Genomic DNA, 15,342 nt, shown 5'->3' on the forward strand with positions numbered 1-15,342 from the left:
AGAAAAAAATCTGTATGTGGGGTGGCAGCTAAGAGAAGACAGGGAAACTCAAAAGTTCATGCTGAGGTTAGAACAATGAAAAACAACATCGAAAACTAATGAAATTCCTTGTTATAGTAATGGAAAATATATGTCACTTGTATCTGACACCAGTAAAATTGGAAAGAATTTGGATTAACAGCTCACATCTGAGCTGGAGAAAAAGTATTCAGAAAGGTAGACATTCTTCCACATATGGTGGTCTTGCCCCCAGCAATCAATAACACTGGCAAAAAGCAGGAAACACAGATAAACCCCCTTCCTGCAATACAGGGTACTGTATGTCTTCTGAGCCTTTGTTTTAATATTGTATTAGCCACATCAGAAGGTGGTTATTTTAGTAACAGTTTTCCTAACATTGAGTACCCCAAACAAATTCAGTTCTTCACCACCTAGTAAGCTAGCAAGACACATTTTTGGTTGATACGGTGCTCTTAACTGACAACGATATATGGAAGAACAACAACAACAAAAAAACCCATCTCTTAATACCTCAGAAGATTTAGCAAGCTACTAGAACTTTTAACAACCCATGTCTTACTAAAGGATCTGAATCCAAGCTGGAGAAAGGAAAAAAAAGTTGTCATGACTCCCAGACTCCTTTTTCTAGAAGCTAGGTCACATCACCTCCCATTCCTTATAGGTCTCAAAATATACACCCAGAAAAAAAAATGACGAGACTGATTGAGATCGCTGATCACATTTTCTGATTTCAGTGGACTTTAAACCAGGGCATTTGCCCAACAGATGCTGAGGCTACTCCTGAAGAGAGAAAGCGCCTGCAAAGCCCAGGAGAACACTCGTCTGTTTTACAAAGGAGGTAACACACTAAGAACCACCTGCAATACCCGCAGTGCAGCTGTAACCCCCTCATTATATAGGTACCGGTTCATTACAGAAATTACTCCAAGCAGCAAGGACTGCCACACAATACACCTTTCAGGTAAGTACTACATCAGGCCATTCTGCAAACCAACAAGTCTAGAAAGCCTGCAACAGCATGGAACACACTCTGGTGAACACCAAGTTTAATTCATGTCTGCCACATATGTGGTAACTACTACTCAGCCCATCGGACCAGGAAAGGAGTCGCAGGAACCTCTGAGAATTCTTCCATATAAAGGTCAATATCTTATTTTTAGATTTCAGTCTGGCTTAAAATGAGTATTTTTACATGAGCTGCTCATCTTAAATGGGCACATTAAATATCAATGCTATAGATGCAGTTTCAACACTTAGAATAAGTGCTTATTGTTGAGTTTGAAAAAGGTCTGGAAATGGCTGTTTGACAACGGCGTGCTGAGCTTTCCTTTAAAAAGGGATACAGTCCTGTGCTGCACCGCAATGGTAACAGGGTTCAACACCAAATAGGGTTCAAAAAACCGTTCAGAATCAAGAAGAGGCCAACAAGCCTGTAAGTTGGTACTGACTGTTTGGAAATGTATGCAGAGCCAGCTTGTTTTAATTTTGAATGTTAGAAGACATCTAGTCATCTTAGTCTTTCCTATCTTCCCTCGCCACTATAAATCAAAGCAATTAATTTAATTTCTAGAGCTATCCAACATCTTAATTTAAAACACTATGAACTTCACAAGAATAATCCTCCTCCCACAATCCTTCTTTTACTCCAAAATGTCCAAGTCCTGTTCTTGCTTTTGGCAAAGGTATGTTGCATAAAATCATCATTCTACAGACATCTTCACATTGGCAGAAGCCAATGTAGTTTACATTTATGTATATTCAAGGTTTGGTCAAAGTCTGGTCAAAGTCTCAGCCTATGATTCATGAGAACATAATAATATACAGATTGACCTTTATACTCCTTTATCTGTTAGATGGTAATTATGGTAATCCTCCACATGAAGCAGGCCAATAATATACTAGAAGGGAAATATGGTACTGTGCGTATGTCAGCCTTCACCCAATCATTGAGGATATCCAGACAATCAATATGTGAAGAGGTCTCTATGTAGTATGCAATTTAAACATCAAATGTAAGCTGTTTAAAATAAAACCTCAAGAAAAACAAAAAAATAGCTTATGCACTATTAAAAGTACCTTTAATATGAAACTTTGACTGTACCTAAGTGCATCTAAGTTCCTTACAAGAGGAAACTTTCTGTGCGTTGTATGATCAAGGCTTCAACTGAAATTGGTCAAACTAGACAAGTCACAAGGAACAATTGGATCAGCTGTATCAATTGCCAAAAATTGGTGGGGTGGAAGGGGGAATAGGAGCAGGACAAGAGGGAACATTAACTCATTGCCTATAAAGGGGCAGCACAACAGAATAAAGTTTTGTATTATTCTCTAACAACAAATGAATCACATTGTTATAAAAATAATTCAGCGCTTTACAAACTATACTGCATTAGACATGCATCTCTGACCTCAGGGCAAAAAAACTCCACACTAACCCCTTATTACTCATATTGTCCCACCACTTAGAGATCTCATGATTCTTTTTTGTTTAACAGCCTCTAGTACTTCGATGAAAATCTTCACACTTCATTAAGGATTCATGATTGTGACAGAGCTGAAGACTAACATAAAATCCGTATGGGACCAGGACTAGAGACAGTTACCTTATATGTCACAACAGATACTTTTAAAGACACTCTTGAACCACAGATGCTTTTCTACTTGGGGTATCTCTATACTAGTTAGGTAGAGATCTCATTTCCACAGCAAAACCTAGGCTTTTAAAGCACTTCTGTGAGAAAGTCAATTTTAAGCTCTACTGCTGACTTTTACAGTGCTATACCTAGATAAAACTTACCAATTAAAGGGCTCAGTCCTGCAACACCCTGAATGTTTTGTCCTTATCTAGCAAAGCATTAAAACATACAGATAGCTACATTAGCTACAACATAGCCCCATCCAAACAGTGGAACCATGGAGTGGTGTGCAGGAGCTCACCACTTCAGAGCATCCAGATCTAAGAGGCTCCTCTTTTGCTCAACTCTAAACCAATAATCTCTTCCATTTTAGGCTTATGTTTAAAATCAGGAAAATATAATAATCACAATTATGTAGGTTTCTAATGACAAAATCAAAGTGGTTTATTTCTCTCCTCCCTCTCTCAACAGCATATGCAGATAAATGTGGGATGCTCTTCATTGCAAGTAACTCCAAATCCTGCCGTGCCAGGAAGAATGTAATTACTTTAAAAAGTTAAACTAATCCTGAAGAAAAAGAACAGATAAGCTCATACAGTCTTTCTGAAAATCTTAGGTGAGAAAGAGCCAATTGTTAAAGAAAACAAAGTATTTGTCTTTAGTTTGACGTTTTCTATTTTGTAATCGCTACAGCAAGAAAATTAAGTTAAGGAGCTGAATGGTGACAATTTGATCTATGGATGCTGGCACCTTTTTCTAACTGTATTCTAACTGGATTCATTGCACACCCTGCCCCAGTGAAAAAAAAGAATGGAAAACTGAATTCCAAACAAGTCAAACCTTGTTCATACTTTCAGGCAGAACAGTCTTCAAATTAGGGAGCTAGTCTCATATAAAACAATTTGGCTTAGACATATATAAAAAAAATCCAAGTTACATTAAACACATTAAACAGTATCCAGATGTTTTACTTGCTACTTTTACTAAGATGAATTTTAACTGTAGAAGCTTTTTTTTTTTCCTCCCAGAAGACTTCCTTTCTCAACTCCGCATTGACAAAAACCAATATAATTGCATTAGAGGAAGCATTGCTGCCACCTCAGATAAAAAACAGGCACGTGAAAAAATTTCCCTTATAAATTGTTCACCTCATTAGAGCGATTCCATTTAGGTAAGAAGGTGCCAGGTGCCAGTACCAAAGACAATTCTGTATTTAAAATTTTTTCCCTACATAAACAACAGAACAACTTTACCAATGAAACACACACATTCCGAGATTAATATCCTATCATTGGGTCCATCAGCATCCCCAGTATCTAAAACGTCCTTGGCATAAGGGTATGGATTGCTTTCTTTACCTGAGGGGATCGGTTTTGCTTTTAACAGGCTGATTAAGAAAAAGAGACACCTCAAAAATATACTTGTGCATATTCACTTAGAGATCTCTCAGCGTGTATCAAACTGTCCTAGCACACTAACTGTATTGCTAGACAAAGTAAGCAGGTAGCAATAAACTACCTATCCTATCAGTAACAAGAGTCAGTTAAAGGTGGCAAAGCAAATGCAACCAGATTACAGCACCAAACCCAAGCTAAGTGCTTTGTTCTTACTGAGTTAGGCTTAACTTTGCATTCAGAAACGTCACCATTTTTCCCTTCAGGATCCCTCTCAAAAGGCAACAGTACAGCACGATCTCAGCATGCCGATGTTCTGCCAGCTGGCTGCTCCCCCACTGCAAGGAACACGGCTCATGTCTCGCATCTAGCTTGTTCCAGACAACGCTGCGTCCTTAAGGAACAGTCTTCACTGGACAGAACCCCCAGGCAATTCAGATTCCCCCATTTGATCTCAGAGGTAATAGTGAACAGTGAATAAAGTTGTGAAATGAAATGAAATAATGAAATAAAATAGTGAAAGTGAATAAAGACAGCAATTAAACTTTGTCAAGCTTTCTACTTCCTTTCAATTCCCTATTTACTAACTCCAGCCAGGTTATGTGATTGAAGTCTATGTAATTCCTCTCTCTACAAGAGAGGAAGGGAAACAATGCAGAAGCATTGTTGTAACAAAGCAATTATTCCGTTGCTTATTCAAGTACTGATGACACTTGCAATTAAATCAAGTATTTTAAACAAGTCATACTGCACAAACACCTCACAACATAAACAACAGTTTTAGTGAAAGGTAATAAGGTTGTGCACAGCAGTGCGATCTGTCACAATAAGGCAGAGATTAGTCATCTCACCTTCCAGTACATATTCTTGTAAATGAACAAAAAAATAGGGGTGCAGACTAATTGCTATGACCTATTTTGTATTTGTTTCATTTCTACAATAAAGGATTATATCCTCTATACTTCATTCATTAGGTTTCTTTCATAAGTTTTATTCTTTATTAAAACAGTTCTACTATACTAAACAAGCAGAAAGAGCTGCACTGAACCCATCACTCATAGCTTTAAAAGCGAGAGTGGAGAGTAAGTGCCTAAAGCCTCCCCCCAAGAAAACAGTATAAATTCTGTCCAGATGATAAAACTGAGGTGTTCAGAAGGCAAGTCAAACAAGGTGAGGGGAGTATGGAGGAATTTTCACTTTTTCCTTCTGATAACTTCATTCATCAACTACCAGCCAAAACCTCTACTCCTTGCTCTGCCTGAGAACCTGCTCCTTCCTTCCAGTATATTTAATAAAAACATACAATGCATCTTTGTGAAGAAGACATAACAAAATACAAGCCACAGGACTGCCCTACATGTATGACAATAACTCTTGACAGCTCTTCCTCCTACAGAGAGAGAAAGCATAGGAGAACTGCACATCCATTGCAGGCCCTTGGCAGGTTCAACACGGAACTAGCTCAACACTTGGTGTCTTAAGTACAGCACTTTTATTTGTTCTTCTCTCCTCTTCATGCAGGAGTGTGTGCAACTCAGGACATGCATGTACCCAATATTTATCAGTCCAAAATGAACATTTTATCAGACACTTTTCTTACAAATACCAACCCATCCAGCCTTGCAAAACATGCAAGTGGGCAGTAAGCCTGTCAAGACCCATTTTAATAACTGCATCTCAGTTTACTGCTTGTCTGCCCACTCCCTTGTATCTTAAGAACTTATCACAACAGTGTAAATAAAACTATGAGGAAGAAAAGATGTAAAGAATACATTCCTAATGCTAAGAGAGTACAAGCTAAAGAATGCTTTATTAAAAACAAAGAATGGTTTTAAACAGAAAGTGAAGAAGCAATAAAGCACTAGTAAGATATTTCTCTGTTCCAAAGCATTACAAGATTCTTCACCACTGCCAACAAACCAGTGCACTAATCCCCTGAAATTATTGTTCTTATAGCAGGTGGAGACCATAAACAGACATGGAGAAGCAGCCTTTGCGGAGCAATTATCCTCCCACTCCAGGCATTCTTTGTTGCTTTAACTCTGTCACTAGCGGCCCATGCAGTAGGACTGCACCATCATACTTCAGGAGACATGCACTGCATGAGGTGTAGGCTGGCTCAAGACCCACCTCCCAGAGAACAAGCAGGTTGTCACTCAACTCTTGAAGAAGCTCCTGAAGACAGCGATATAACTCTGTCCACTCAGAAGGCTTAGCCCAAGTCACCGTTTGAGCCCCAAGTCTTTTGGGACTACTTATGGTTTTCAGAAAAAGTCAGGCAGACCAACACCACGCACTAAGGTTATATTATAAAAATAGGGGCTATATTTTTTATTATTTATTAGTAGTAGTGTGCTCTTACTCCATTTACTAATGCATTATCATTGTTACTGGGAGCTCTACTGGGACTGGAAGTTACAGAAAAATACTAGAGAAAACAAGTGTGAAAGCCTCATTAAAGAGTCAGAATACTAACAGTGCTGTTCAAGAGCCTTTGGTAACTGTTGTGCAGCCCTCCCATGCCAGGCAACCAGCTAAACTGACTGAAGAGAAAGCCACTTTCCCCAGCTTGTGCCTACAATTCAGACGGTAAGTCACACAAAAGCAACAGCTAATGGTAAAGCCCAAGGTGTCTCAGATGCATTGGTCAGTTGGCTTGTTATTTAAAAAACACAATCTACCCTGTATTACGTTACTTTTGATTGAATAGAGAAAGTAAACTCTGTGTAAACCCAATAATGGATATAAAATAAGACCTCTATTGTGAGATACTACTCTGAAGAGAGATGTGGGAACTAACCCCATTTTCACTCAGTTCTAGGTCTGACACATGCACCACTTTGAACAATTCACTCCCATCTCAAAACTTCAGTATTCTTATCTGTGCAATGATATGGGCTGCTTGCCCTGCCCTCACAAGCATGTGTTTATGTATGTAAACTGCCTTAAAAATGACAAGTGCATTTATTAGAACCAATTTAAATGTATGAAATAAACTGAGGGTACAGACAAGATATCATGCTATTGGCATTTCTAAAGTTTCAACGGCACTTAAATAATGTTCCATGATATCGCACACAAGAATCTAAGTAATTTTCAAGACAGCATAAAGCAATAATATTTGCAGGCAGTTTAAGGCAAGTTAATACCCAGCTTCCATTGAAAACACTAAGCCTGCATGCCTAATTGCTCCAGGGGCCTTTGAAAATCCCAGCGAAAATGAACAATAAGCACTAAGTCAACCCTTTCAAAATGAAAGCAACCCCCTCCACTATCATAAAGTATTCCACAAAAATGTATTTCACGTACACAAACACATATTATACATCATAACGGGTCACAGCCAGAGCTATGCAAGAGTGATTAATAGGATTAATAATATTCTTCAGAAATATTAAAACCTTTTATTATATACTGTAATATGAATGGGGAAAGGAAGGATCATTACCATATTTCACATCTATATGCCCATATTATTAGCATTTGTCAGACAAAGAGGGTAACATTCCTCAGATCTGCCATTTCTCTACCCTGCAGAAAAAAAAAAACCCAAGGAAATGGGAGCGCTCCCCTCATACACTATGAAAGTACCCTGCTGCCATTATAAAAGTCTAACTTGGTAGACAGTGCAGCAGTTGAAACCAGATTTGATGGCATCAGTACAAAAGAATCTATTATCTTTGTAAAATCAAGTAATCAACAACAAAAAAAAATTTCGGACACAGAAGCTTCTAACAGATTGATTTTGCAGTACTCAATGTCTCAATAGCTCCGTGGCAACACAGAATTAGACTCAGAGTATGTCATCACATGTAACTTCCTGTGGAGTAACCAGTATTAATTACTGTATTTTTGGTACTTGCTGACATGGGCCTCACTTGACATCATAAGAAAGAAGTAAAAATACTCCATTATCTCCTTTACTCCTTCTTCAGATACAGCCTTTCTTCTATGTTTTTCATTTTCCAGCCTATAAATTGCTTCCTTGAAAGCAGGTGAAAACTTTTGATTCAAATTAATGAAGTAAAGAAAGGAAAACAAAACCAAATTTCCCTATTCAGTAACAAAGGCTACTCAAGACCATTTCCTTCCAGGACAAGGCTGCCATAAGGAAAGACACTTCTAAGAGAAAAGCAAGATACAGGAATCAACAGAGGGTTTCTCTACAACAAGAAACTCACAAGGAAGAACTAGAGAAACAGAAAGCTTTCGTTAAGCTGAGGCTACTGTAATACACTACATGGTTGCTTAGGCCAAATGAAAAAAGTAACCTACTTGATTTTTGGAAGTGGTCAGATGAACCGTAAGACAATATTATTTCATGACTGCTATTCCTGCTGAAATTAGGTTAGTCTAACAAGTCCTGGAGGAAAGCCACATCTTTTATCATTCTAAGAAAAAAAGGTTTCATATTTAAAAACATGCTGCTGTTTCCTCTTTTTCCTCATTGTGGAAACAAAACTAATTTTCCAATTAATTTTCCAAAACTAATTCCAATCCATTTCCCTTCAAAGTGAAGATGAGACTTAGTCTCAGACATTCTCTTTTCAAATAAAGTGCAAATGTGAAAACAATAAAGGAATTAGGCACTGGCTTGCATTCTTTAGGACGGAAGTAAAAGGTAGACAGGCACACATCACACTGCTATTAAAAAGTTAGCATACCTGTCATAGTAACTCAAAGAGACTAAAAAAAAAAATTACCTCCTTTACACGACCAATTCTAATGTCTATTTGTAGAACAACAATATATTTTCGTCAGTAAAGTCATGGTGAGGCATACACGGCTGTTCGCATGTCAGAGTTCTGCCAGAAAAATATAAAAACTTACCTTGTCTTGGTTTTCCTTATTTTTGTAACACAAATTTCCAATCAAACGAATGAGATGAGATTTAAAACCCACAGCTGGGTGTGAAATTTCTTCCTGCCCTGTCATAGCATGTGTGGCAGTGAAAATATTTACTGCCTGTTTCCCAGCAAGATGAGTTAATCTCAGGGTATCTACAGAACACAAGAATATTTCAATTAATTACCACATGAAAATTAGTATCGCTTTGCACAGAGCTTTACTACTAATTGTTAGGTTCAAAGTTAATCAACATAATTTCAGATATTCAGCAATATGTCAAAAGAACTTTAAAAGTTTTCTTAATTTCTTAATTTGTGCTAGTATAACCATAAAAGGCTGTCCCAAGGTCAGAAGATATTTTTGCATCCTTTTTACACACTTAGATTGTTCAGACATGAAGTCTGAAGGCTGGTGCTATTGGTCTCTACTTGAAGAGTCAGAATTTGTAGGCTGTTGATGATTCTGGCACCGCAAATATATTTCTAAAAACAAGGTTTTTAGAAAATTTCCTTTAGTTCAAACTTGTCACAGCAACACATACTAATCACAGAATTCCTTTTTTCTCTCTTCTCCAGTCTGTTCCTAGCTCTGTAGTATGAGAAAAGATTTCAAGTACATCTACCACCTTGACACATCTTTACAAATCCTTCAGTGCCATAATCTTGTCAACGGAGAAATACTAATGTCTCTGTATGGTAAATGCTAGTTTACAATGCTCGAGAGAGAAATCAGGGAGAAGGGAAGCTAAAATCTGTGAAAACAACATTCCACAAAGAGACCACACCCAGAAGAAAAGTTGAAGTCATATGAACACCTGAAAGCCCATACAGCTGAGAAGCCAATTCACTAAAGGCTGTGCCTATATTTAAAAATTAACAAGTATTTCTCCTCTAAGCAACGTGCAATACTAGTAAACAGCCTGGCATGCCATTGTCCCCAAGATGCTTCATGCAGCTTACACTGGAACAATAAAGATGTAGCAAAACCGGGTTATAGCACAGGGCAGTAATTAAGCCCTATGCTCCTTCTGCTCCAGATATGACAACATCCGTAGTGGAATGGGCACTAGATTTCCTGGATTTAAATTAAAAGAAACTTCATAGGTCCTCATATTATAGTTTCATTCCCAGATGGCTGACATAGGAGAAGGAAAAAAAATAAAATCTCTGTGCTGATAAAGTGGTAACTACATTTTTGGTAGTTTTTTTAAGAGACGAAGCTATAACAGGGCCTAGAGGCCTCCCGTATGAGAGCTACCACTTGTATTTGTTCATATTTTGAACTAGTAAAAACCAGCCAATCTCCTGATTGCCCCTAAAAGATGTCATCATAAAATAGCTTTTAACACAATCTTCTTCCATAGCAATTTGTTTGCTTTTGTAAATTCATAAAAATTGTCAGTGTGTCACATCCTTCTCATAGCATTCACTTTGTGTGCTTCCTTGCCTTATAGTCTAAGTATTTTCCCACACACAAGCACGTAAGAGGGAATTCCATGGTCTTCCCAAACCTTCTGCCTGCCCTTAAGAGGGACCCTTGAACAAAAGGATTAAAAACAAAAAATAAAAAAACCCCAAAAGACCCACCCACCAAAAAAGTAAACAAAACTCTTCAAATTTTATTACAGTGCAGATAAAAATGCAATGAGCAATGCACCTACCTGGAAAGAGAGGTACAGGAAAAGGTGGAAGAAGAGCAGCGACCTTCCACTCATGATGCCAACCCAGAGAGAATAGTGCTCCTCTCAAACACTGCACATCAACACAACACAGCAACTGCTCCCGGGATGTCACCCATGCTCTCAACTAAAGGACGCCTCAGTCTGCCATTCTGTCATTATCCCAAAGAGCAACTCTTCCAAAATGCCCCTCGATCCAAAAGACCATTTACCTCCCTGGTGATATTCCCCAAACACTGTGCAATCAAGCTGTTAACAGTGCTAAAGATATTAGTAACACTGCAGTATTACTGTCTAACTTAATCCAACAATTACTGAAAATAGCAAAACACACTCCTTAGTTGATACTTAAAAGATCATTCAGATATTTTTCAGATCTTTCAATCAATCTTTTAGTAATTTCCAATAGGAAATTTCTCATGATATAAACTGAAGAGTAGAACTGCTTCATCAAAAGATCTATTAGATGAAAATCTTTTGTACTCTCTGTCCTTATTCTTCTGGTCTTCAGAACTAAATACTGAAGGTGATATAACACATCAATACACTTTTTCGCCCTTTTTGCTAATCCAGGATTAAAGGAGTCTTGTAGCCAAAAGGTAGTCTTAAAGAGAAACTACGTAAGTTGATAAATTCCTGTTGGCTGAAGGCATGTGGGAAATACGTAGGAGGCACATGGTAGCAACATTCTAGCCTGCACCTGTTTCATTAGCCTGGAGACGGCTGCAGAGAAAAGTCAGTCTGCGCGCAGCTAGAGAAAGGAGGACTGGCCTACAGGCCTCTAAACTTAACTGATCTGCAGCTCCTTGAAATTCTCGTTTAAGTTGAAAGACTTATACAAACATTCAGATGATACAATGCATAACTTTTGAGTTTCCTCAAAACACACAAAATAGATCTTGTTAGTCATCTTACTGTAAGCAATAAAACTATGAACCTGTCATCAAAAATACAGGTTTGGTCGTTCTTTGGTGTTTTGGGTTTGGTGGTTTGTTTTTTTTTAATCAGCAAGGACCCTTCGAACATCTCAAAATAGTCATAGTTAACAGATGTTTCAGCCTTTTTCTTTTTTAGCCAAAATATTACATATTTATCTTTAAAATGCATAAACTTTTACAATTTTCTCAGAAAATGGTGGCATACATCAGTCTCAAAGTGCAAAGATTCAGGAAGGCACAGGTCAGTATATATATATATATATACACACTTCTTCATCCTTCCTCCCTGAGTATATAGTGTCTCTCTGGACCATCCTGGCTTAATTGTCTTTGTGTACAGCCCTTTGCTTGTTGCTTCTTAGCAGAAGAAAGCTTCTTTTACACTGATCTTTAAAAGTCACTGAATTTGGTTAAGAACATTCAAACTGTACTTAGTTTTAGTTTTCAGGAATTTGGGAAACAGAGGGGAACAGGCATGGAAAAGTCCTTTTTCTATTTCTTGAGGAAATTCTTCCACACACATTCAGCCAGTGGAAGAACATAGGAAGCAGCTATGTTGTCCTTTGCACAACTCTTACTGTATAAATAGCACATTGCTGACAGTTGAATCAAGGCTCTGTTGGGTAATAGGAGCCAACAGAGCAAGTAGAGAAGCAGAAAAATTCCAGGAACAAATCAAATATTTGAAAATGTAGATTAACTCAATCTCCTATTTATTTGTTTTATTAAAAAGGTCAGAATCATAATTACCACCAGTTGTGAAAAACATGTTTTCATTCACAGAGCAACATGATTTGGAGCACACCAACAGTTAATAAACCTGGTAGCTTTTCACTCACCTATGGCTGTTTCAAGAAAACCAGGCAAAGCCTGCAGATGTTCTAGCTGTCCGTTGTTTGATGTCATTTCACAAAGAACGTCAAGAAGACGAATTGTAACCAGTGCTTCCTGTAAATGAAAATTACGTTTCTGAAAATGGCTTATGAAGGATACCGTAGGAACATAAAACTGACGATCTAAACAGAGGACAGGAACTCTCAGCACCTCAGGTTCTTTGCAGGTCTTCTAGACTGCCAAGAATAAATTTATATAAAATGACGACATCTTTCTACAATAGCAATAGTGTATTACACTGCAATAATTTCTTTTCTACAGTCAAACAGTGTCATATGTGCCCTGAAAAATCATGGGGAAACCAAAACAGAGCCATAAGGGATAAAATTTTAACAAAAACACAGTAGCTTCCAAAAGCAGAAATGCAGAAAATTACTAGCTGAGAAAATTATTTCTGTATAAATGTTTTCTTTGAGTTTATTCACTAGGAGCGTCCCACTTTAAAGACACAAACACCGTCTGCAAGACACCAATTTGTTATCCGCAGGAATTCTGTAAAGTTCTGTGGTCAAATGAATTTTGGCTGCGAGAATTTACATTATTCTTGGGTAAATAGGATTGGGATCATAGATGCAGCATTTTGGTTAGGTATGAGACACACAATTTTATTTGCATATTATTTATTCAGCCAGAGAACTATTTTTTCTCACAGACTATGTTGATGTGTGCTTACAATGACAATCCAGCACTTACAGAAACTACTTTAAGAGCGTATGGCATAATTTGGAACACCACATATTGCTCAAGAACCAGACTGTGACCGCAAGATGATTCCACACAAGGTGTGGTAGGTAAACTGCAGGTAGCCTTGAAAAGGCTCAGACACAGGTCACAGTAACTATTCCTGCCTTGTCTGGACCAGGACAAAGAGCCATTTACTTACCAACAGTATAATATTTTTGAATCCATATTAACAGAACATAATTGAAATCATCAACAATAGCGTTCAGTAATTAAATACTATGATTATATCCATTCTTTGCTCCTTCCTATGCTCCTGGAAAACAACAAATTGGTATAGGATCCAGGTCCTAAAAAGCTGTATTTTCATTTTTTTCCTCACACAGGTGTAGGAAGGTGCAGGTCTCACCCTAAGTTATTCAATAAATTGCTTTCAACAGCACAAAACCAGCCTCTGAATACATTGGTCATTGTCCTGTTATAAAGTAAGAATACCCTAACTGTATTTCACAGACAGTAAGCAGGTATTCACAGTTTTTAAGCCATTTTGCATTGTTACAAGACAGTAGCTTAACCAAAAACCTCTTCAGCTCATACACTCAACACTTACTTTTGCACAAGAAAAGGTTACGCGCTTTACAACTGTAAAGGAAACAAGTATCAATAGACAACTATAAATCACACCAGTAAGGTGCAACAGCCCTTGCTGCCCATGTGTACCCCATTACCCACGTACATAATGAAAGCTCTGTAGCAGCGGATACTATGAGGTGTGGCTTTTTCCTTTCTCAGCCTTATCCTTTTTTACACACACCCCTCTTTTTTGTTTTTTAATGCCTTTCTTCACTGTCCTCTACATATTTCTTCCCAGGGTTTTATACTACCATCTATCCCTTTCTCTTATCCCACCAACTGGCTCAGTTCAGCAACTCTTCCATCTAGATTTGAGAAGAGGAACAAATTATTTAAAAAGCACAGAAGAACCCCCAAATTCTTATCTATATTTGAAACTTGATACTTTCAAAAAACTGTTTAAACACCTCTGGTTGGGTTCCCCCCCACCCCGCCCCAACGTTCAATTTTATTTTTTTTTTTTCCTCCCCCTTCACAAAAGAAAGGCAATAAAGCAGAATACTTCCTTTTTAAGTTCAGCAACAAGATGCTGTTCAAAACCCAAAATATTTTGAAATCTGACAGCCATCTTGATGTGGATATAATCTCATAAGTAAATAAGGAAATAATTGAAGAGTTTTTAAATAAACATATGTCGAGAGAGATACTCAGAAAAGATGTTCCTTATAAAGAGATTAAAGAAGAACTTAAAATCCAGGGAAGGATTTTATTTTGCAAGTAAGGTTGAAAGTTAGTGAAAGCAAACTGATGTTCAAGTCAGGCTTATAATGGAAAAGCTATTTTAAACATTGGTTTAAGCACTGCAGAAGCATATGATTAGCTTTTCATTGGTTTGAGATGGAAGCTACAAGACCTGAGGTTCCTTAGGGAAAAAAGGCAATGTCTACATATAATAAATTAAACCGTGGATGGGACACCCAGACAACATTTTGGGAGTCAGGCCAGTTCAAGGACTGTTCCCAGAAGAGTTTTCAAATGTGGCCTCCCAGTGTTGGAGGCTAAGACAACTTACTAGCCTGACCAAGGCATTTGGCTTCAGGGCCACAGAAAAGTCCAGGCAGAGTTTAGTTTAATATCACAGATGTTGCCTAAAACATTTTTAATGACAGACTCTATATGCACAATTGCATTTTTTTCAGTTATGTACAACTCTTACGCAAAAACTAAAATATTTATATAATCGAGGAGAAATTGGTGCAATTTTTGATCATTTCTAGGAAGAAAAGAAACAGTTTTATGAATTTAAGCTGGAATTTCTCTTTTCCCATGGCAAGCATATGTTACAAATAAATGTATACACACAATATGCATATACACACACTTTTTAAAAACTATTCTTGTCATTGCTCTCCATTTATTCAGCTATTATGACTTATATTTTGTGCTCATTAAATGATCCATATTTCCCACCAAATAGCGATACTCAACTTATCACACATCATGTTTATGTGAGAGAAGGATAAAAAGTCAGTGTCAAGGAGGGCAAGGTATACAGTAATATTCTTAATACTGCTGTCCCAGCACCTTCAAGTTGGACAGAGATCGCCTTCTGCTAGGCACAAACAGATTTTTTTTTTCCAAGAACTGAAAACCACAGAATACTTGGAAAGTAACCACAC

At 37.6% G+C, this 15,342-nt stretch overlaps 1 protein-coding gene across 1 annotated transcript in view; it reads right to left on the minus strand.

The window, feature by feature from the left end:
- Positions 1-15,342, minus strand: part of ATXN10 (ataxin 10) — a 108,145-nt gene that overhangs the window by 39,811 nt on the left and 52,992 nt on the right. Inside the window, exons 8-9 of the mRNA XM_009282234.2 lie at positions 12,355-12,463; positions 8,882-9,051 (exon numbers count right to left, since the gene is read on the minus strand). Of these exons, the coding sequence (XP_009280509.2) occupies positions 8,882-9,051; positions 12,355-12,463 (279 nt within the window). The remainder of the gene's footprint in view (positions 1-8,881; positions 9,052-12,354; positions 12,464-15,342) is intronic.

This window comes from Aptenodytes forsteri, unplaced genomic scaffold (assembly GCF_000699145.1).
Source record: "Aptenodytes forsteri isolate BGI_AS27 unplaced genomic scaffold, ASM69914v1 Scaffold277, whole genome shotgun sequence".
NCBI lineage: Eukaryota > Metazoa > Chordata > Aves > Sphenisciformes > Spheniscidae > Aptenodytes > Aptenodytes forsteri.